The 21,096-nt window shown below is 46.5% G+C and overlaps 1 protein-coding gene across 1 annotated transcript; it reads left to right on the top strand.

The window, feature by feature from the left end:
* Positions 1-318: 318 nt before the first annotated feature.
* LOC116939973 (aromatic-L-amino-acid decarboxylase-like) lies at positions 319-20,921 on the top strand. The gene is made up of 12 exons (XM_032949099.2): positions 319-519; positions 4,407-4,579; positions 5,339-5,452; positions 6,281-6,403; positions 7,613-7,753; positions 8,390-8,533; positions 9,276-9,342; positions 12,943-13,105; positions 16,225-16,315; positions 16,759-16,857; positions 17,011-17,112; positions 17,323-20,921. The coding sequence occupies exons 1-12, from the start codon at positions 492-494 to the stop codon at positions 17,962-17,964; spliced, it is 1,887 nt and encodes a 628-aa protein (XP_032804990.1). The 5' UTR covers positions 319-491; the 3' UTR covers positions 17,965-20,921.
* Positions 20,922-21,096: the final 175 nt, after the last annotated feature.

The following is a 21,096-nucleotide window of genomic DNA, read 5'->3' as shown; positions in this document are numbered from 1 at the left end:
CCATATGCTGTGCAGGCTTATGAACCAGTGAACACACAATGCAAGTGTAAGCGAACGATTCCAACATGCACAGAGTATTGTTAATGTGCCAAATATCACTGTAAAACCCGATGAGTAATGGTTGGTGGGTGTGTACACAGTGTCCCTATCTTGAGCCACGTGCCTTCTCTCGCAAGGAGGGTCTGATTAAGGATGCAGGTCGCTGCATCATTCGCTGCGTCTCTTCGCTCGCAATAAAAGGGCGGCTGTACATCACTGTCGGGAATCTTGAGACCAACCCGGTCCAGACAACACGTGCGCGTTTGTCAATCTAGTCACTCGACAACCGATAGCCACTCATTCCATTAGAGGCATTCACCCAGCCATCCAGTCAAGAGGTAGCCAGAGAGTTAGTTCTGCGGACAGTGTAGTTGCTACCCGGTCAGTAGAACTGCTACCAGCGGGCAATTTGCACATTCATCTGAGTGGTCACACGCAAAGCCAGAAGAGCCATGGACGCCACCGATTTCCAGATTCGAGGTGAGTGGTAACTAATTGCATGTGGAATTGGTAATTGCTCAATATGTGGTTGGTAGCTTCAGATACAATTAAATTGAAAACTCACCTCTTGAGAACTGCTTGTGTTTAATGTTGATATTCCCCCTCACCTCCGATTTGTACGGTTGGCTACGTACTGTGCGAAATAAGTTCAACATACATACGCGGGGCTGCCTCGGCAGTGGTGGTAAAACCACTGGCTCAAATGTTCCCTGACAGCTGGAGTCACGTTGAGAATAAAAAGAAAACTGTGTCACGAATGTTAAACATTTTAGGCGTTTTTTTTTGCTACATATTTATGCGCATCGCCCCGTAGCTTGTACAGCGTCATGATGTACATGCAGTCGCTCTTAGATGCGCTTTGAATAGAAAATATTGTACATGTAATATGAAGTGTATCAAACAAATGTCGTTTGCGGGTGTTTCATGAGCACATGCACACACTGACGGTGAACTAACGCTTAAGCCACGATCCACTTTGTAGGAAAGTGTTTAATTATTTGCAATAATTAGTTGATATGTTATAGTTTTTGTTCGTATTGTTTTGGTGCTCTTTCCTTGTCCATTGTGGACGTTTTAACATTCTCAATACATTTAATTTAATTTATTAGGTATAGCCCTGTGAGCCATGCGGCTCTTGACTCGGGTGCAACCGCAACAAACAAAAACATGAACAAGGGACATCTTAAAGTGACTATGCGCAACAGAAAATTTCAGGAAAAAACAGCGAAGTCTTCCAGAAAAAGTACCGTATATCAACGTTGTGTGCGAATATCCCATTGGGATGCAAGTCAAACAATAACAACCATTTCGATTTAAAGCTTTCGTGACTGCAATGATTCATCTTCTTTGGTTCTTTCGGTAAAGTCACGTAGAATGATAATAAAAGAATACATTTATATTTTAGATATTTAATTTATTATTTTATTATCATTCTACGTGACTTTACCGAAAGAACCAAAGAAGATGAATAACAACCATAAGAAAATGTAGATTAAATCAGTCTCACTCTGTACTACAACAAACAAATATGGCTAAACCAAAACGTTTTCGAAATCAACAAAATAAAGCTATAAAAACAATGTAACAGTGATCATAGGAACATAGGAACTGTGATTCAAATTTAACAATAAACGATATATAACATGTACGACCAAACTTTGCAGCCATAGCTGGCAGCATGAGTCACTCCATAATACAATTATTAACACAATGTAGATTTGTAATGCCAAAGTCTAAATGCAAACACATTCGCTATACGCTGTACAATGGAAGATGTTGGACACACACCCAGATACTAAATGATGATGCTGTATGCATCATCATTTACTGATGCTGTATGCATCATCATTTACTGCTCTTGTATTTGCGTTAGCACTTTGGGCATATTATTATCACCTATGTTTTAAAGACAACCGAAGTAGTTCCTGATACCATAGTAGAGTCAACGACGTGTTGTTATTTTTTTTGTGGTCGTCAATAATAACTTCCAGCCCTTTGCCAATCCACTGCTGGATGAAGACGCCTTCTTAAGTCAGTAATGCGCTTTACGCGCACGTGTAGAGCACCCTCGTTGGCAGTTCGTGGCTTCGATGTTGTGGAGTCAACGACGTCCAACTCGGCTTTTCCTTTCTGAGGTCACAACGCACGCAGTTGAATTCTTTGAGAAACTGGAAATCGCGGACAAAGGGCTCAAAATTCACCATCAGCGCTCTCTTTAGCAGGGCGGGCGCATGTACAGCCCACCACGTAGCTTCCCAGGAGAACCGGTCCGGTGGGAGGCCAGCACTGTTACAGCATTGTCACCAGACGCTGCCTCTGTGGTCTGGTGGGAGGCCAACACTGTTACAGCATTGTCACCAGACGCTGCCTCTGTGGTCTGGTGGGAGGCCAACACTGTTACAGCATTGTCACCAGACGCTGCCTCTGTGGTCTGGTGGGAGGCCAACACTGTTACAGCATTGTCACCAGACGCTGCCTCTGTGGTCTGGTGGGAGGCCAACACTGTTACAGCATTGTCACCAGACGCTGCCTCTGTGGTCTGGTGGGAGGCCAACACTGTTACAGCATTGTCACCAGACGCTGCCTCTGTGGTCTGGTGGGAGGCCAACACTGTTGCAGCATTGTCACCAGACGCTGCCTCTGTGGTCCAATTGTTAATTGAAAGTCCACCCGCACGCATTATCTTACCTGAGACAGGAAACCCAGAGGTGACCTGTTGATTTCAGCAACACTTCACGAGTTCTCTCAATGGCTGCAGGGACGTTTCCAGATGAACAGGCGCTTTAGCGAAACACACAGGAAGCACAGATAATTTACACTCATAGATGCAGTCTTCATACTGCACGACCTGGACGTGGAAGCTGACGCGCGTGGCCTTGCTGCCTCCTTTGGGCCGGAAGCTGCATCGCCACCATCCTGGATGGGCCTTGTTTCTGATGCTCTTTGTATGTAGAATTTCTTTAGCACCGTATGTAGCCAAACGTGCTAAGCCGAGGTGCCCAATTTGTCGTCTCACTCTCACTGTTTACAAAAGCAAAGTCAACAAACATCGTCTTAGGGGCCGTCCATAAATGACGTCGCGCGATTTTTGGACGATTTTTGACCCCCCCCCCTCGTCACACGGCGTCACAAAAAGTCAGACCCCCCCCCTCAAATATGACGTCACAAAGCTCTGCCCCCCCCCATCCATATTTTCATTTTGAAAATAAAACATGCTTCAAATCGCTTTAAACTATTGTCATTGGAGTGCGTATTTAATGTGGCGCTGCACTCTGATGTTGTAGGAGAAAACATTAAAAGTATATTTAATTAAGTAGAACGTGTTGTCTATATGTATTTAAAGTTACGCATTTTGATGTGACGTCACATTTATCACCCCCCCCTCCTCGTCACACATCGTCACAAATGTCTGACCCCCCCCCCCAGGTGCGTGACGTCATTTATGGACAGCCCTTTAACAATCGTACGGTTTCATTCACTTATTTCAGGTACACGAAATAGGCAATTGACTTCTGTGATTCATAAAACAATGTTTAGGGTCGGATCACTTGAGTAAAGTGCCACAATGTGTCGTGCACTCTCCAACCGACAGACAAATACATCACGTCACGTGAACAAACGTGCCAGTGTATTATTGCTTCAGCAACAATAATAAAGGAACATCAAATATCAAATACTCACAAACAAAATAAACTTGAATCTAACGAGCAGACACATGAGATTTCCTCGTGGCGACATGAGAAGGGGTGGTTTTATCACACGGCAGACTGCCTACCAGCACTGGCTGGTTACTGCTGATTAATAATATGCTGTGAATGCTGAAGCTGTTAATACACGTGTGTTATTAGTGCTGATGACGTTTTAATAGATGATTAGAAATGACATTGTTTGGGAAATTATCTTTTTATTTTTGGCCCGGAGTGGAGGGGCATAACATAATGATAGCAATGTCCTTTATTAAGGTAGGTTCATTTTTTCTAAATACTCAGTTTTTCAGTTTGGCCACGCATTGGGATGTTTGGCCAAATTCATTAACTGAACGTTGGCAATTGGAGAAAAAAAGTGTAGTCCCTGGAAAAAAAATCCACACAAAAATCCACACATACGAGGGGGTGTTGTAACGCTCAAGGCTCCGCGAAGATTCAATAATTGCTGTGAGGTGGTCATCTCCTAGTGGAACAGGCAGGTGATCTTCTGATCTTCTGCTTGGCTTTCCATGAGGACATTGAGGGTATATATGTGTATGTTGAATTTATTTCGCTCCATATGTAACCAACCGTGCTAAACGGAGATACGGGAAATGGTGGTTTGATCATAGTTGGAACCACCCACTCTTTATCCCACCTGTCACTGATGGTGCCGCGCAGGTAAGGAGCTGGTGGACTACATCACCACGTACCTGCGTGGAGTACGTGAGCGGCCCGTGAACCCATCCGTGCGACCCGGCTATCTGCGTCCCCTGCTGCCCGCCGGCCCCCCGCAGCAAGGAGAGCCCTGGGAGAGAATCTTTGAGGACGTGGAGCGGCTCATCATGCCTGGGGTAACATGGCCAGCCACAGAAACACGGATAAGGCAGACGTAAGAATAGAGGGAAATATTAGAATTGAGAGTGCTCACCATTGAATAGCTTTGGGGTGGGGTGGGGGGTCAAAGGTTCCATATCGGGTCAGGCCATGGCTCAGCTCAGGTATTTCGCTCGTCGGTACAACGTGGGGAGGGAAATGCACACACTTATATTGTTGTACTGTACCATGCTCCAAAATCTACGCTTTCTGCACTCTCACCATCAGAAGGGAGGGTTTTGAGTGGTTTGTATTTGAATGCAGGAAATGTAAATAGAAACAAATCAAAATGTTTCGGAGCCGAACCTGTAGGTGTTTATGTTTAATCTGTATTTAAACCCTTTTTGTAACTTTCTCACCTTACGTATCTGTGCATGTAGTTCGATTATAATAGAACTTCCCTAAAATACCACAAACACATTTTTCCCATGTGATGCACATATTCTGTTTTTTTTTCTATGGAGCACCGTGAAACGTTATATAAATCAAAATCTTATTCCATTGTAGTGGATTGCATATACAAAGCTTGTGCAGTAACGCGAACAGATCACAATTGGAAGGTGTCGAGTTCAAATCCTGGTTGGGGGGATTGACTCAGTTCACCATCCCTCCAGGGTCGATAAAATAAATATCACTTTTTGGGGAAGTTAACAGTGGTGGTCTTATGGATAGACTCAGAAGATCACTCCCACGTTGTTGACTTCACGACTCCCACTGCTCTTGTGCTGTGCCCACAGATCGTGCACTGGCAGAGCCCACACATGCACGGGTATTACCCGGGACTCAACTCGTACCCCTCGCTCTTGGGAGACATGCTCGCTAATGCGATCAACTCCATCGGCTTCACATGGGTACGTTGCCAATATTCTTGTGGTTTCTGTACGCTGCCGTTTGTTTCTACCTGTAACGTCACGGTTTCGCACTACCGAGTGGCGCTGTTTTATAAGACCACGCCTTGCTGATAAGACCAAGGAAAACCAATCCCTGATGAACCCTTTTCAATTTATGGCTATGGTTGACAACACCAGTGATGATGAGGACCTGTACCTGGGCTGACGTTCCCAGCGTGAAAATGTATGCATGCAACACAGCTCCTTATGTGAATGCCGGTCTTAATAGGTGCGTACCTACAGCACTTTCCCCATCATTCTATATGGTCAAACGGGATGATCCTGTGTGTGTCTGCCAGAGCAGTGCGTGCGTGCGTGCATGTTTGCAGTGTGTGTATCAATGGATGAGTATGTGGGGTGGCGAGCGGTAGTGTAGTGGTGTTGCCTACCCACCCCCTCCGTATGCCGTGCCGGCCTTCATATGTAGGTGTTCGCTAACAGTACTTACTCCTACAGCCTGTTCAGGCTATACAAAAAATCGTTGTCTTTGTCTTTCATGTGTGTGGTGATGCACACCAGTAGCATTTTGGTGTTAAACTCTAGACTGTGCCTCACCTGGTTAAACTTGTTTAACTAAAATAAGTACCTGCTGTGGTCAACGCCAGTAACAGGGAAATCATGTAGGTGACCGGGCATGTGTGGTTCTAACCACGCCAGTTCGCCCAAACAATGGGCACGTGTGTGTCCACTGTTGAGATGGAGCGATGACGTCAGCTCACATGTACATGCTGGATGGGGCGCAGTCGATATCTCTCATGGCTGGTGTTGGGGATGCGTGACCCGAGTCAGGCGTCGAGCCCGGCCAGCACGGAGCTGGAATTGGTGATGACGGACTGGCTGGCGACCATGCTGTCCCTGCCCGACACCTTCCGGCACGACCACCCAGAGGGACGCGGTGGCGGAGTCATTCAGGTGCTTCATCTACATCACCATCGTCCACCACACCACCGTGATATTCATCATCGCCATCATCATGAAGATTTTTTTATTTGAAACTTTTTTTTAATACCGGATGGGTCAATAAGGACATGTTTCAATGAGTGGGCATGTTTAGAGCATATAAGAGAAGGGTTGTTTAACACAAGCGTATTACAGAACAGTTTCTAATTTTAAATAATGTCTCACTTTTAATCTGAATTCTTTGCCTCTCACACCACGAGTCACAGCTGGTGTCAGAACCTGGTATTTAAAACAGCGCAAAATAATATGGGTACTTGGTGAAGCACACAAACATCAGCCACCCCTTAATGCTGCCCACACCACCACACATACGATCTTCTTGTCTAAATCGTTTTTTGCATTTGCCAACTCAGCCTAAAACTAGTCAATGCCATTTAATGATAAACATGGGAAATTAGGCGACAAAGGCGGATAGGCATGGTACTTGCAATGTCACCCCCCCCACCACCCCTTTGCACTCTGCTGGGTAAAGACCGTGTTTCATAACAGCAGGTTTTATTAAGCCATGAAAGCCTCACTGAGTATGAAGACTTTTTCTAAGGAGGGTCTTGCATTTTAAATGCTTGGTCAATTCTTTTCATGTTTGGCTTGTAGGAGAAAACCGGAGTGGGTGCAGAAAAAAAGTGCCACTCATGCTCCGCACAAGTAGATTCACAAATTAATTGTATTTTACAATTTACCTGCCACCTCACAGTCCAAGCTTACAAGACCTGGAATTACCAGGCAGTCTCCCATGCAAGCACTACCCAGGCTCAACCGTGCTTAGCATCTGAGATCTGACAAAATAAAGGACATTCTGGGGGATTTGATTACACTTGTGAAATACTTGCAACACACTCCCTCTTGTACTGTTAGGTTAATTAGCTGCAGTCCTCTGTGAGGATGCAGAGTGTGTGTGTGCCCCAAAGTCCGAACGGTAGTGCAGCGGTTAGCACACTACGCTACGAACCCGGCGACCCAGTCTCGCTTCACGGCTACCACAGTGACGATTATCTGAACGGGTCCTGGGCGTCCGCAAGGTCGACTCAGCCTCAAATTAGTATCCGGTGCAGTGTGCAATCATCGCTACTCTTGATACAAAGCTGGCCACTCACCCCATCGTGTACTGTGACGGCCTTCATAGGTGCTCGCTAAGGGAATCTTTGTCTCTGTGTCCCACAGACCACGGTGAGCGAATCCAACCTGCTGGCGCTGCTGGCGGCACGGACGCGCGCTCTCGCCCGCCTGCGCGGAGACGCGTGCGTGGACGTGGGACAGGACGCGCTCCTCAACGCGCGCCTCGTGGCGTACACCTCCGACCAGGTGCGCGCCTCCGCCCGGATAATAACTCGCCCTCTAACACGCACCAAGTCTTCTTGGAGCACCCCCATAGAGGACCAGTATCACCCAGGGGTGCTGTGGTTGTGAAAATCAGATGGTGCGCTCACAGATCAACATTGCAGTCGTTATCAAGAGGAAAACTACCGTTGGTATGTTTTCTTCCTGGAAAGCTATATGGCTAGAAATGCTGAATAATATCTTTTTTGTAAATTATAAAGCTTAAATTTTTATTTTGAATGATGAATACATTTTTTTGGTGATTCAGCCAAACACGTTGATTTAATGAAGAGCTATGGCTAATCAAACTTTTAAGATACATTTTTATCATAAATGATCAGAAATTATTCAGCGGTTCGTAATATAATTAGTCCAATTTCACTTGTATTCATTATAGATAACAAATTAATTACATAGATTCCATTACAAACTTATCTTCATCAGCCATAATTTATCTACTGCTGGATGAAGCCTTCCCAAGCCATCGCCATTATCATGGCCCTGCGATGCATCGTTCATCTCCTGCACACGCGCTGATTAAATTGAAAAACTTAAGTCAACATAAAATACACAAATTGCATATGTATGAACGTATCTTGTGGTTAATCACACATCCGCCAGGCTCACTCGTCGGTGCTGAAGGCGAGCCTTGTGTCGCTGGTGAGGCTGCGCTCGCTGTCCACGGACTTGGAGTTCTCGCTGCGCGGGGAGACGCTCCGACGCGCCGTGGAGGAGGACAGAGCACAGGGCCTCGTCCCGTTCTTCGTGAGGCGCTACTTCGAGACCATGTCTTCAAGGACAATTACACGCTGACCGGGCACACCTGATGTCCCTCCCATTAGCACTGTTGGACTACGTATGGTGCAAAAGAAGTTTAACATACATATATAGCCATGGGGAGCCCATGTTATGTTGCCAAGATGGTTCATAAAGAAAGGCCAACGTTTAACTTGCACCTCACCACCCTCCAAACTGTTTGAATGGACAGCAGCTGTCGCTCCTGCTGGATTATTGTTTCCACGCCTGTGTGTGTGACTACAATCTTGTCTTTCTCCTCAAATGACCATTCAGACAGTGGCCTAGCTATCGAACGTGCAGGTGGTTGCAACTGCATCGGGACCCCTGGGTCAGAAGGGCTGAGGCACTGAGTTACAAATAGGGAATGTACATTGGACAGGGAGCCTTATTTAATTCCTTAAACTAGGACTCTTGCCAACCACGATACACTACTACATTCAGGAATCAGTGTATCTCGAGTGGCTGTTTCCTGTTCATCGTCTTGAATGATCACATTGGCAATGGGGCGACAGAGGCGGAAAGGCATGGTGCTTGCAACACCACGCCCCATGACATGGCCGTTTGAAACTTGACTTTGGAATGTGTTGTTGTTTTTGCTGTAACCAGGTTTTTATAGTCTAACCGTGTCCCCATCGGACATGAGCATTGAATGCTCAATGGGTTTTACCTGTGCCACAATAAACCTAGCTCGGTGTTGTTGTCTTCTCAGGTGTCTGTGACCCTCGGCACCACGGGCTTGTGCGCCTTCGACAACCTGGCCGAGCTGGGTCCAATTTGTAAGTTCAGTTTAAAAAAAGAGATATATAAAAGATGCGTCTTTAATTAGCATAAATTATGTGCATAAATTATGCTAAATCGAGATATAATTGCATTTTTTATGTGAGTGTGCGATTATGCTAATGCGAGCCTTTATGATAATTAGGCCCCACCTCGCTGAGGAGGGTCGGATTATCAATCGGGATAATGCAATTTATCGTATTAAGTTATGCCAGTGTAATGTAAGTATGCCAGAGTAAGCTCCGCTTCGTTGTTTAATTTCGTATTAACGCTCGGCAATACAATTATTCTCGCTTTAACATTTACTGAGTGTGTTAGTGTGTTTATGTTAGGTCTCCAGATTCAGATCTCAACGCAGGATACAGCTCGTATGCATGAAATTTCGGAAGGAACACACAACCACTTCTGCGTTAATCAATTTTATTTTCTAACTAAACCTTAACTCTAATATAATATGCGAACTCTCAATCTTGGAATTTTCAACACAGTATCGATACAAAACCATCAACGATTGCGTTGTTTCACTTTGACAACGGCACGTGATTCATTCCACCGCGTAACGCGAGCTCAGTTTGTGTGAGAGAGAGTCGTTAAAACATACAGGCACACTATTCTAACAAAAACCTTGATACTCTATTATGAATGATTATACTTGAAATTGCTCACACAGTACTGCATTCATTAATAGATCCGTAAGCAACCCTCAAGGCAATTCTTATCACGTTGTTTCACTTTGGGTCACGGAGCAGTTGGTCATTATGCAGTGTAACACGAGCATATGGAAAATATGAATAAAGTCCTTAAAATTATGCGACGGTATTCATACTAAAAGCAATCAAACAAATATTATTCCTAAAGGCACAAATATACGTTCATAGATTCATCAGCAAGATTCTATAATCAAAGAGATGGCTTGGAGTAAGGTGTGCGGCGGGAACGTGCTATCTCACGGGAGATTAATTAATTCGTGTACAAGATTGATGATAAGGAACCCGGTTTAACACGATTTCTCCCCGTGAGCGTAGCTCCGTGGCGAAGGTGTCAAGAATTAATTTGTATTGATGAATCTATTGGTAATTTATGCGATTAGAAGTACAATCACAAAACGAAGAACAAATTTTGGAATAAAAAAATATAATTAATGTACTTATAACCGACGGATTGTTACCACTTGAGGAGCTGCGATGCCTTCATGGCCAGCTGATGGTGAATTAGTCTTAGTGTGTAGGTTCGTTGGATTGTTCTTTTGGTAGATTCTTGTGTGAGCAGACAAGGTAAGCGTAGCGGGTTTGTGAAGGTGGGGGATGGGCATACGAACAACGGCAGGTTCCCTCTCGCTCGGCGTGTCTCACGTCGCTGGGTGATGAGCTGGCCCTCTCCTGATGCTGCTCGAACGCGCTCAGCGCTGGGAGCCGCAGGTGGCTGCAGGCTCCTTTCACTGCTGTGGGGCAGCGCGGCAACTCCCTCTCCTTGAAGATGCGCGATCGCGCTCAGCTGGTTAGCCGACCCTTTTGCTCACGGGCAGCTGGTCAGGCTTTTCCGCTGCTGGATGAGTCAAGTCGGCACGCGCTTGACCGCTGACAGCAGACGCTCTTGCTTGGCGGCGCTGGTCGCGCTACAGCTGGGAGCCGGCACTCGATGCAGAATAAACTTTCAGCGATACTCTGTCTGCCCATGCCGAACTCAGCACAGAGCACCCCCTCGCCCCCCTTCTCCGCGAGACACAGCACCCATTGCTAATGTCTCGAGGCCATGCCTCGAAGCTGGCTTGATGTCTTCTTCCGAGCCGCTGGTCGCCGTCTCCTGCGACTGGTCGTGCCTTGTTGAACTCGTTTGTCGAGATGATGGTTGAACTGTTATATTCGAAAAAAAAATCTCCGCTCTGCGCAGTGGGGGGGAGCGTGGCCTGTGTGTGTGTGTGTCCGTGTGTGTGTCCGTGTGTGTAGCGGTGAGCGCGTTGCGCTATGAACCTGGCGACTCGGGTTCGATTCCCGCTCACGGCCAACACCAGTGACGATTATCTGAACCGGTACCGGGCCTCCCCTAGGTTGACTCAGCCTCAAATGAGTACCTGGTGCGGTGTGTAAACATTGCCACTAGGGAGACAAAGGCGGTCGGGCGTGGTGTTGGCCATCCACCCCCTCGTGTACCGTTCCGGCCTACATAGGTGCTCGCTAACAGCACTTGCCCCTACAGTCTGTTAAGGCTATATGGGGGATCTTTGTATGTCATCCCCTCAAGCCATCTGCGTTATGCAATCCTGGGGGGGCGACCCTCCCCGTCCGGTCGGCCTTCCCGGCGTGACCTTTTCTGTACGCACAAAGGGCGTTAAGGCTTTTAAAGTTAACATTTATTCCATCACGGTTTGGTATCGTACCACTTGCAGTTATGATTCTGTCTGTGACTCAAGGTATTTGATTTTTATTTTCACGAGGGAAGGTGCTCTCTTGAGCGTATGCCTATTCTTATCACGTGCTGCGGGAAGACAAAGACGGCCGGGAGGCTCTCTCTTTCCCTGGCCCTCGGTTTAACATCGCTCAAATATCATTTGGTTTTATGTTCAACAAGGTTGTGATTCACCCCGTTATCCTGGCCCTTCCTCAGTTTTTATTAATTTTCGTCATTCCGTGTGTATGCTTTATCATTTATATCATTTTATTTCCGATATCCTGGGTTAAGAGGTAAGTTTCTTGATCCTGGGAATTCGTATTCCTTGGTGTTTGCAAGGTTATATAAACGGAATATAGTTTACGGTGAATAACGTTCACATTAATGTTATGTATGACACATGTATTGTGTGTGGTTGTTTTAATTACTTGTCCGCCCGCGGTAGTGGGGTGGGGTGGGGTGCCATTATGAAGTCCAGGGCATCGTGTGTGCAGATGGCCTGCACAATAATAAATTCCCTTGCTCTGGTGTTAAATTCCTGCTTCCCCGCGCTGCGGGAAGACAAAGGCGGCCGGGAGGTTCTCTTTCTCTCTCTGGCTAGCCCTCGGTTTAACGTCGCTCAAATATCATTTGGTTTTATGTTTAACCAAGATTTGTAGTTATTTCCGATATCCGGAGGTTGGATATATAGCTTAGTTTGAACTTAAGCTTTCGTGATTGCAGGAACTCATGTACTTTGGTTCTCTTGGTAAAGCCACGTAGATAGAAGATACAATAAGAAACAATACGTGAGTTGAATAAGGGTGAAATAAAATAAGCACTAATAAAGCCACTAATATAGACTTATTCTTATAGCCAAGTTTTTAACTTTTTCCGTGAAGAGAAAAAAATCAGTTATAATGTTTGTTTGCCTTGTGCTCTGTGTCTGTGATTCTGGGTATTTATTTGTGAACCGTTCTTTGGCGATCTGGAGATTCGCAGAAAACGTAACCTCTCTTTTTGCCCCGAAGTTCAATAGTTATTTATTTATTTTCAATTGCCTTTTTACGATCTCCATATGCTGTTTGCTGTGGGACTGGGTTTGTGTGTTTTCATTCATTATTTCGGTTGCTATTAACAAACAAAAAAATTATCGGCAAGTATTATTATTAATATCAATTTTGGAAAAGGCCTACAGACACAACATTACCACGACGCTTGTGATGTGGCAGGCCGCCAGGAGGGGCTGTGGCTGCACGTGGACGCGGCGTACGCGGGCACTGCATTCCTGTGTCCCGAGCTGCGTGACCCCCTGCGCGGGGTCGAGTTCGCCGACTCGTTCGTGGTCAACCCGTCCAAGTGGATGATGGTCAACCTGGACAGCGCCGTCTTTTGGTGAGGCAGTCTCACTCACTCTGCCCTCACGGCTTCCCATTCCACTTGTGTGATTGTGTGGGGGCTAATGCCCCCTCCCCCCACTCTCCATTACGTGGGGGCTGATCTTCCTCTCACTCACCACGAGCGCAGGGTGGGGGGGGGGCGCCACGTCTAATTGGTGGGGGCTGATACCCCCCCCCACTTCCCATTACGTGGGGGCTGATCTCCCTCTCACTCACCACGAGCGGGGGGGGGGGGCGCCACGTCTAATTGGTGGGGGCTCATGCCCCCCTCACCCTCCACGCGCAGGGGGGGGGGGGTGCGACGTTTGCCTCCCCCACCCCCGTCCCCTCCGCGTTTTTGTCTTTCGGGGTCCCCCACGCGCCCGAGCGGGTGACCCCCCCCCCCCGTCCCAGGGTCCTCTCTGACCGACACAGCTAGCGGCTGGCCGACACCGCCTAGGGGTTAATCACGCGCGCGCCCTCACCCCCGACTCGGGCGTCGTCCTAGCCGCGCGGATTACGTAATATTGTGACTCGCCGCTCGCCGCGGTTAGGAGTTAATTATTTATTTCCACTAAACTTGGTTCGAAGCTTTCGTGACTGCAGGAATTAATCTTTGTTTTTTTCGGTAAAGTCACGTATAAATAAGAAATAATAAAATAACATAACAGCGTACGACGTTTCGGTTGCAACACAAGCAGCCATCATCAGGTACAGAAGAGCTAAATTTACGAGAGAGGGGAAACACATAACCCCAGATGTATATACAGACACCCAAGTAGGGGGAACTAACACCGACACAACAGGGGACACAGAGAGAGAAGCATACCAAACAGAGTATAGAAGTATTTGGAAACCATATAAAGCAACACAGACGGTCGGTCAAAACACAATTAACGCATAGCCTGGTTGATTACGTTATTTCAAAGATTCCTAAATTGCAAGTTAAGTATTAAATTTAAGATACAGACGGCACACACACACATAGACATTCAAGTAGAGCGGACGTGACTTTACCGAAAAAAACAAGGATTATTTCCACGAAACCGTTGTGTCAACAAGGCGAACGGCCACGGGGGTCACTGATTAACTCGCTGGCAGCCACCGATGCTCCGGAGCGATCTGGATATTAATGAGTTATTAATCGGCGCTCGCGCGGTACCCACAAACTGATTTTCTCTGCGCGATACCCGCACGTGGCTCGCCGTTAATACTGCGGTTCTCGCGTGTACACGCGCTGGCGCGGGCAACCGTTTGTATTTTAATATGTGCGCGCGTCATACACACACACACTGGTTTATAGTCACCCACACACCATCGTGCGCCGATCGCTGTCCCACCGCTCTTCACACCCATACACATGCACCACGCGTCAAACATCAGTCTGTGCTAAGGGTTTATTCCCGGAGTGAATAGTGAACCCCCGTTTATGGCCCCCTCCAGCCAGCACCCTTCAGACAGCGCCTAACCTCCTATCACTTGGCCGTCGCCAAGTGCGTCTATCCTCCAAGCTCGAGCTGACTGTGAGCTGGGCTGAATTGCCCCCCACCCCCCCCCCCCCGTACTTACTCACCTTTCCAGCTGCACGATGGGGTTGGGGAAGATGCCCGCCTCGGAGACTTTGCCTGGCCAATCGTTTTCAGCTGCACCCTGCAGGCGTCCCATGGACGCTGAGGGCGGCTGGTATTCTCTCCCACTCCAGAAGAACTCTGATCCAATTTGCCCTCCTTCCCCCCTTATGTTCCGGAAGCCCGTTAATCCCCGGGTCACATGATGTCATCCTGCGGATCCAATCGAATCCTTTTTCCGGCCGTTTTGAGTGCTCTGGCCGTTGGGGGGGGGGGGGGGGGGTCACGTCATCCCCCCCCTTTCCATTGTCTGTGTACCTGCGTTCCTTTCTGCCGACTCACCGATAATCCCCTCGGCCCCTCCCTCTTAAACCCTCCTATATGCCTAGGGGCTTTTCCCTCCCACCCCACTGTTTACACTGCCGCAGGATGAAGCATACACATCGCGGCCGGCCTGTAAAGCTCTATGCCCCCTTTTTGGGGGGGCCGCCATGTAATCCGGTCTGGGGGGCTCAGCCAATTTCCTGGTCCGGAGAAACCGTGGAACGTCCCTGTTAATGGGGTCCTTGGGTGAAAACTCATCGTACCAGGTGATCCCTCATCGAGACCCTACGGGGGTGCATGTGAGTGTTTAGTGGGGCGTGCGTGCGTTCATGGGGGGGGGGGAGGTGCAAGGAGAGGGTAGCGCCGGCCGAGCTGCTCCACTGCGGTGGCACCACAATTGCCCTTCAGGCGAACCACTGCATCTCCTGCTGATGGAGACTATCACTCTATTAGTGGTAGGGGTGGTGGTGGTAGCACCATTTGAATTTGGGTATAATTTCACCTGGGTCTGTCAGGCTGAACGAACAAAAAAATCGATTTCTACACCCGACACACCACACCCAGCATGTCTAATTCTGCAGCTATTAGTCACGTGCCACCGACTCGTCTACCAGCGACTCACAAAATGTCAATCTCGCGCTGTGAAGTTAATGCTTGCCCACTGAGCACATGAGTTGGTGCCTCGATGAGGCAGCAAACATTACCATTGAGATCCGTGTTCAGCTTTGCTCTTCTAATTAAATGTGTGCATTTTCCAGTCCCCTCCCACACGCACAAAACGCTTAAGAAATCGGATACACATAAAAACATAACTTTCCTGGATGAAATTATCATGTTACTATTTAAACAACTGTGGTCATACTGCAGATAAACTTAACTTTGTTACAGGAATGAGGAAGCTTCACCAACCCACTAAGGGCCACCAACTAAGATCAGTGTTGCTCAATTGGTGATGGTACTTATAGTAATGATGATGATGACCATCATGTTTATGATATGATGGTGAAAAATTAAGTCTAAGATGTTGATGAGAAATGAATGGATAAGGTTAATGATCATTGATAAAGTATGAATGATAAAAATGATTATGGATAAATGAGGATGTTTATGATGGCAGTAGTGTTGATTGATTAAAGCCGGATGATGATAATTAGGTCGTTGAACAGTTATGGCAAAATTGCAAATGATGATGAAGATCAATGAAGGACAAAGATGATGATGGTGGTGGTGGTGGTGATGGCAGGGTGGCGGACAAGTTTAGCCTGCAGAAGACGTTCAGCGTGGAGCCTCTGTACCTCCAGCATGCGCACTCCAACTCGGTCACAGATCTCATGGTGTGTCCCCCCCCACTCTTCTGACTCTCAATACGCAGCATCTACAATTCATGGGAAGCAAAACTAAAATGGTTTTCTGACACATGCTAGCAGACGCCTATTTTACATATATGTTCTTTTGAAAGATAAATAACTGCACCAATATGAAGTACCACCAATTTGGCAGTTTGTTTCCATAAAATATCAGCAGGTGTGGCCTTTTTACTAACAAGTCGATTCGGCCTTTAATCGCTAATGATGTTACTTATTTATTTCACATGGGTAAATTTAGCAGCTGGAAGAGTAACGTGAACCCATTACATATGATGACAAATACAAACACAGCGATTATTACACACGTGATTTATACATGTATTCCTGAGTTTAAGAATCGATGTTAATTGATACATCGTTTCAAACCCCCAATATGTATTAATATAATTAATGTTTGCTTGCGCCCGCAGCGCTGGCAGATCCCACTGAGCTGTCGCTTTCGCGCACTCAAGATCTGGTTCGTCCTTCGATCGTTCGGCGTCGGCGGACTGCAGGAGCATGTGCGCAGGGTGAGGTCACTCCTACCTTTTGGGGACTTCTGCCTCTTAAGTTTTAGGGTTGCGTAAATTTGATCCAGTGAAGTTATACAATGATGAAGACAATAATGCCTATGATGCTCAAGCTTGTGACAGTGCTGACCGCCATTGGCTCTCTGTTCACAGGGAGTTCAACTCGCAAGGTTTTTTGAGAACCTCGTGCGTGAAGATCCACGCTTTGAGGTTCCAGTAAAGAGGCACCTGGGACTTGTGGTCTTCCGTCTTCGGGTGAGCTGGGATGGGCATGTGTGATGTGCGTGTATGTTATGGTGTGTCCGATGGGATATGTGTACGATGGTGGCTTGATGGTGTATACAAGAGATCGTATGGTGTGTGTGGGTGTAACACATGCTCTCTGTGAGATGGTAGGTGATGGCATGTAATGGTGTGTGATGGTTTACGTGTGTGTTGTACGGTGTGTCTACCTCTTCTCAACAGGGCCCGAACGAGCTGACAAATGAGCTCCTGGTGCGACTCAATGCATCGGGGCAGCTATTCGTGGTGCCAGCCATGGCTGGAGACAAGTTAATCATCCGCTTCACCATCACGTCCCAGTTCACCACCGAGACGGACCTGCTGCAGGACTGGAGCCTCGTGTCGCAGGCTGCATTAGGCCTGCTGCAGGGCCCGACACCAGAGAGCGGTGTGTGGCTCAGCGTAACAGACCGATCTTCATCACCCATGGAGGGCTCCACCTCCCAATCACTGCCATCGTCACCACAGGGAGATGAGGACGAGCAGTCGGACGAGTGCGCTGATGCGACCGCCATAGACCCATCCGAGCTGGCTATTGGCACACCGGCAGAGGCCAGCTTCCAGATGCAAGCAATTGTGGTGGAAGCACTGATCAAAGATGATGGAGAATACAGTAATGGGGAGGAGGAGGGGAAGGAGAATGGGCAGGAGGAGTCTGCTTCACTCGATAATTTTATACTTGGCCACCATGGAGAGGTCACGACCCCTCGCGAGAGAAAGGGGCGACACCAGTTTCACAGCCACCACTGCTCGCCTTCCTGCAGTCTCCCCGGTGTCACGTGCTTCTACTGCCGCCTTGTCAATCGTGAACTGGCGCAGCTTTGAGGTCGAGGGCGGGCTTGGTTCATCGGAAAGATGTTGTTGTTGTCGTCGTGACCAAGTGAGATGTAATGAACCAATGAAAGCTGATCATTTGACGAGTTTAGTCCTATGTAGGATTTATATGGCAATTATATTGAAGAGTGAATCCGCAACATTTACAGTTTGAGTACACCGTTTCGCTGGTAATTACATCCAGCATCATTGGACAATTCGCCAGAATGGTAAAGCCCTCGCTTGCTCCCGGTCTTAAATAGAGCAGCAGGGTGACGTCATCATTTAACTCATTTCAGGTGCAGTGATTTGAGGCGGAGGGGGGGTATTGTAATTATATAATCGATTGGTAATCAGTCAATGGTTATGATTAGTAATGAGTTGTAGATTAGTAATTAGTTGTAATGTGTGTTATTGTGATTATATGCTACGTTAGTAATCCGTTAATTAGTATGTGTTTCCCCTATAAGGAATTATAATATGTATTATTTAATAATACGCTTCCAAGCCGCACTAAGCCTGTAGCTGTCAGAGCGATTAAAGTTATTTCTATTCCTCTCAATTTCAATGTATTCTCTAATTATTCTTTGCCAGTAATAATTAGTTTTACACAACACTTCAACGTTATCAAAATCAATTGAGTGTCCTTGTTGACAAGCATGTTCTGCCACTGCCGACAGTTGTGTTTGAGATAATTTAATATTTCTTTGATGTTCTTTTAGTCTTATGCTGATGTTACGTCCCGTCTGTCCAATACAGCATCTGCCACATAAACAATTAATCCGATATACACCTTCATACACCTTCATTCATAAGAAATTCAGAACATCTTGTGAATGTGATTAAAGATATTAAAGTTAATCCTAATGATATTCTGGTAAGTTTGATAACATTGAAGTGTTGTGTAAAACTAATTATTACTGGCAAAGATTAATTAGAGAATCCATTGAAATTGAGAGGAATAGAAATAAGTTTAATCGCTCTGACAGCTACAGGCTTAGTGCGGTTTGGAAGCGTATTATTAAATAATACATATTACAATTCCTTATAGGGGAAACACATACTAATTAACGGATTACTAACGTAGAAATATAATCACAATAACACACATTACAACTAATTACTAATCTACAACTCATTACTAATCATAACCATTGACTGATTACCAATCGATTATATAATTACAATACCCCCCCTCCGCCTCAAATCACTGCACCTGAAATGAGTTAAATGATGACGTCACCCTGCTGCTCTATTTAAGACCGGGAGCAAGCGAGGGCTTTACCATTCTGGCAAATTGCCCGATGATGCTGGATGTAATTACCAGCGAAACGTGTACTCAAACTGTAAATGTTGTGGATTTACTCTTCAACACACCGGTGGGCTAAAGTAGTGAACTGTTTGTCTTTTGTCAACGTGACAATTTTTTGCTGATTGGCTGTGTCGGGTGGTGGAGGGTTACGACACATGTTGCAAGACTGGTTTGTATGATTTTGTGTGGTGTTTATATAGGATTTCCTAGCTTATGTAATTAATTACCTAAGACACATCAAGGCCCGACATTCCTCCCACCTTTGCACACGTGGTGCATCCATTGGGTCCGCTTAAGTTCATGCTCCCTCCGGAGGTCATCCCGAGGTTTGTGGGAGCACAGGCCCGCTTTATTGCCCCTAGATGTGGTGCGTGTCTATAGCTATGCTTTTTGTGAAACGGCCTTGGTTACCCGCCCCCTCCCCCCTTAAGGTCGACTCAACCTTAAAATCCATGCTGCAGTATGCAATGATTCCACTGGGAAGACAAAGTCGGGTATGCTCTGGTTATACCCCTGGAATACATATTATTTTGGACGTGGAGAATTTACATAATTCGTGTTATGTATGTTTTATGAATGATGCTTAGGTTCAACACTTCAATACAAAACTTCCTTACTTCGTTATCAAGTTTCTATGCTTAATCCAGATCTCATGGCACTTATGTATGGATAAGTGGATGTTAAACATGCAACTATTCGTATCCAAAACCTCACAACTATGTGCTGTATTGTCATTTTACAATATACCCTGTCCCCAAAGTTAACGTTACAATGATATTTAAGAATATTAATATGCAGTGGTTGTAATTTTAACATTTCAACATTTCAGGAACCAGTGTTTGTTAATTCATAGAGTGAAATGGCAAAGGACATTCAGGTCTCTTTGCCCTGCATTTGTCCTCGGGTGGGCAGCGAGTTTACGGTGTTTGTCCATGGGTCTGTGAGGGCCGACGTCCGCCCCACCGCCCTCGCCGGGCAGATGGGGCGCAACGTTTGCCCCCTCCACTCCATCCTCCACCACGTAGATCGGCCCCCGCTGGGCCCCCGCCGACCGGGTGATCGCCCCCCCCCCCCCCCCGTGTTAGCGCCCCCTCTGAGGGACATAACTAAATCGCTGGCTCACCGCCGCACGGGGTTATCCCACACACTGCCGCGTGCACTGCCTCAAAAGCGAACGCGGTGGCGTGAACGCGCGCGCCCCTGCAGGTGCTTATTCACGCATGTGAGTTTTGTTTGCACGTTCACCACAAGTACCGTGTGTGGCGAATGCAGACAGGATTATTTGAATAAGGATTCTGATTGGTGTTTTAACATCTTGACACAACTGTTTTATTGCCCGAAAGGGTAAAAGCTATTGTAATGGAAGGGATGTTCATTTTCTGGTCCTGATTATTTAAAAGCAATCCTTTCCCTGCTCAAAATAGTTTGTACTGCATATGGAAACTAAGAAAATGTAAGTAAGTTAATTTTACTTAGCCTATTATTTTTACATTTGTTTGAGAATTTTTAAGATGTGAACTGTTTTTTTGTGAACGTATTTTTGTTGCTTTAAAATGGAAATGTTGTGTTTTAAGCACAGCATAATGTACCAAAATCAGTGTAGAATGTAAATGTTGCTGAAACAAAGTTTTAAAATAAAATCCCTTAATTGACCCCCAACTTAAAGCCTCGTGGCTGTCCGTTAACTTCCCCAACCGACAGCTCCGCCCCCCCTAGCAATTGTCTGCTAATTACACTCCACCTCACACCCACGAGCTGTAGGAGCGAGGCTCTGTCACTCATTGGTGCTGATAACGTTCATATTCAACACCATAAGTCAGGAGTCTCATCCA

This window comes from Petromyzon marinus, chromosome 1 (assembly GCF_048934315.1).
Source record: "Petromyzon marinus isolate PM22_M1 ecotype Great Lakes invasive population chromosome 1, UKy_Petmar_22M1.pri1.0, whole genome shotgun sequence".
Taxonomy (NCBI): Eukaryota; Metazoa; Chordata; class Hyperoartia; order Petromyzontiformes; family Petromyzontidae; genus Petromyzon; species Petromyzon marinus.
The sequence above is the reverse complement of the archived record's forward strand: the minus strand, read 5'-3'. Positions and strand labels throughout refer to the sequence as shown.

Excerpts from the sequence above, each read along its gene's own strand:
- LOC116939973 (XM_032949099.2), top strand. The coding sequence starts at position 492 with ATGGACGCCACCGATTTCCAGATTCGAG. Across the intron at positions 4,580-5,338 it reads AGCGGCTCATCATGCCTGGG|ATCGTGCACTGGCAGAGCCC; the intron begins GTAACATGGCCA and ends CTGTGCCCACAG. Across the intron at positions 7,754-8,389 it reads TGGCGTACACCTCCGACCAG|GCTCACTCGTCGGTGCTGAA; the intron begins GTGCGCGCCTCC and ends CACATCCGCCAG.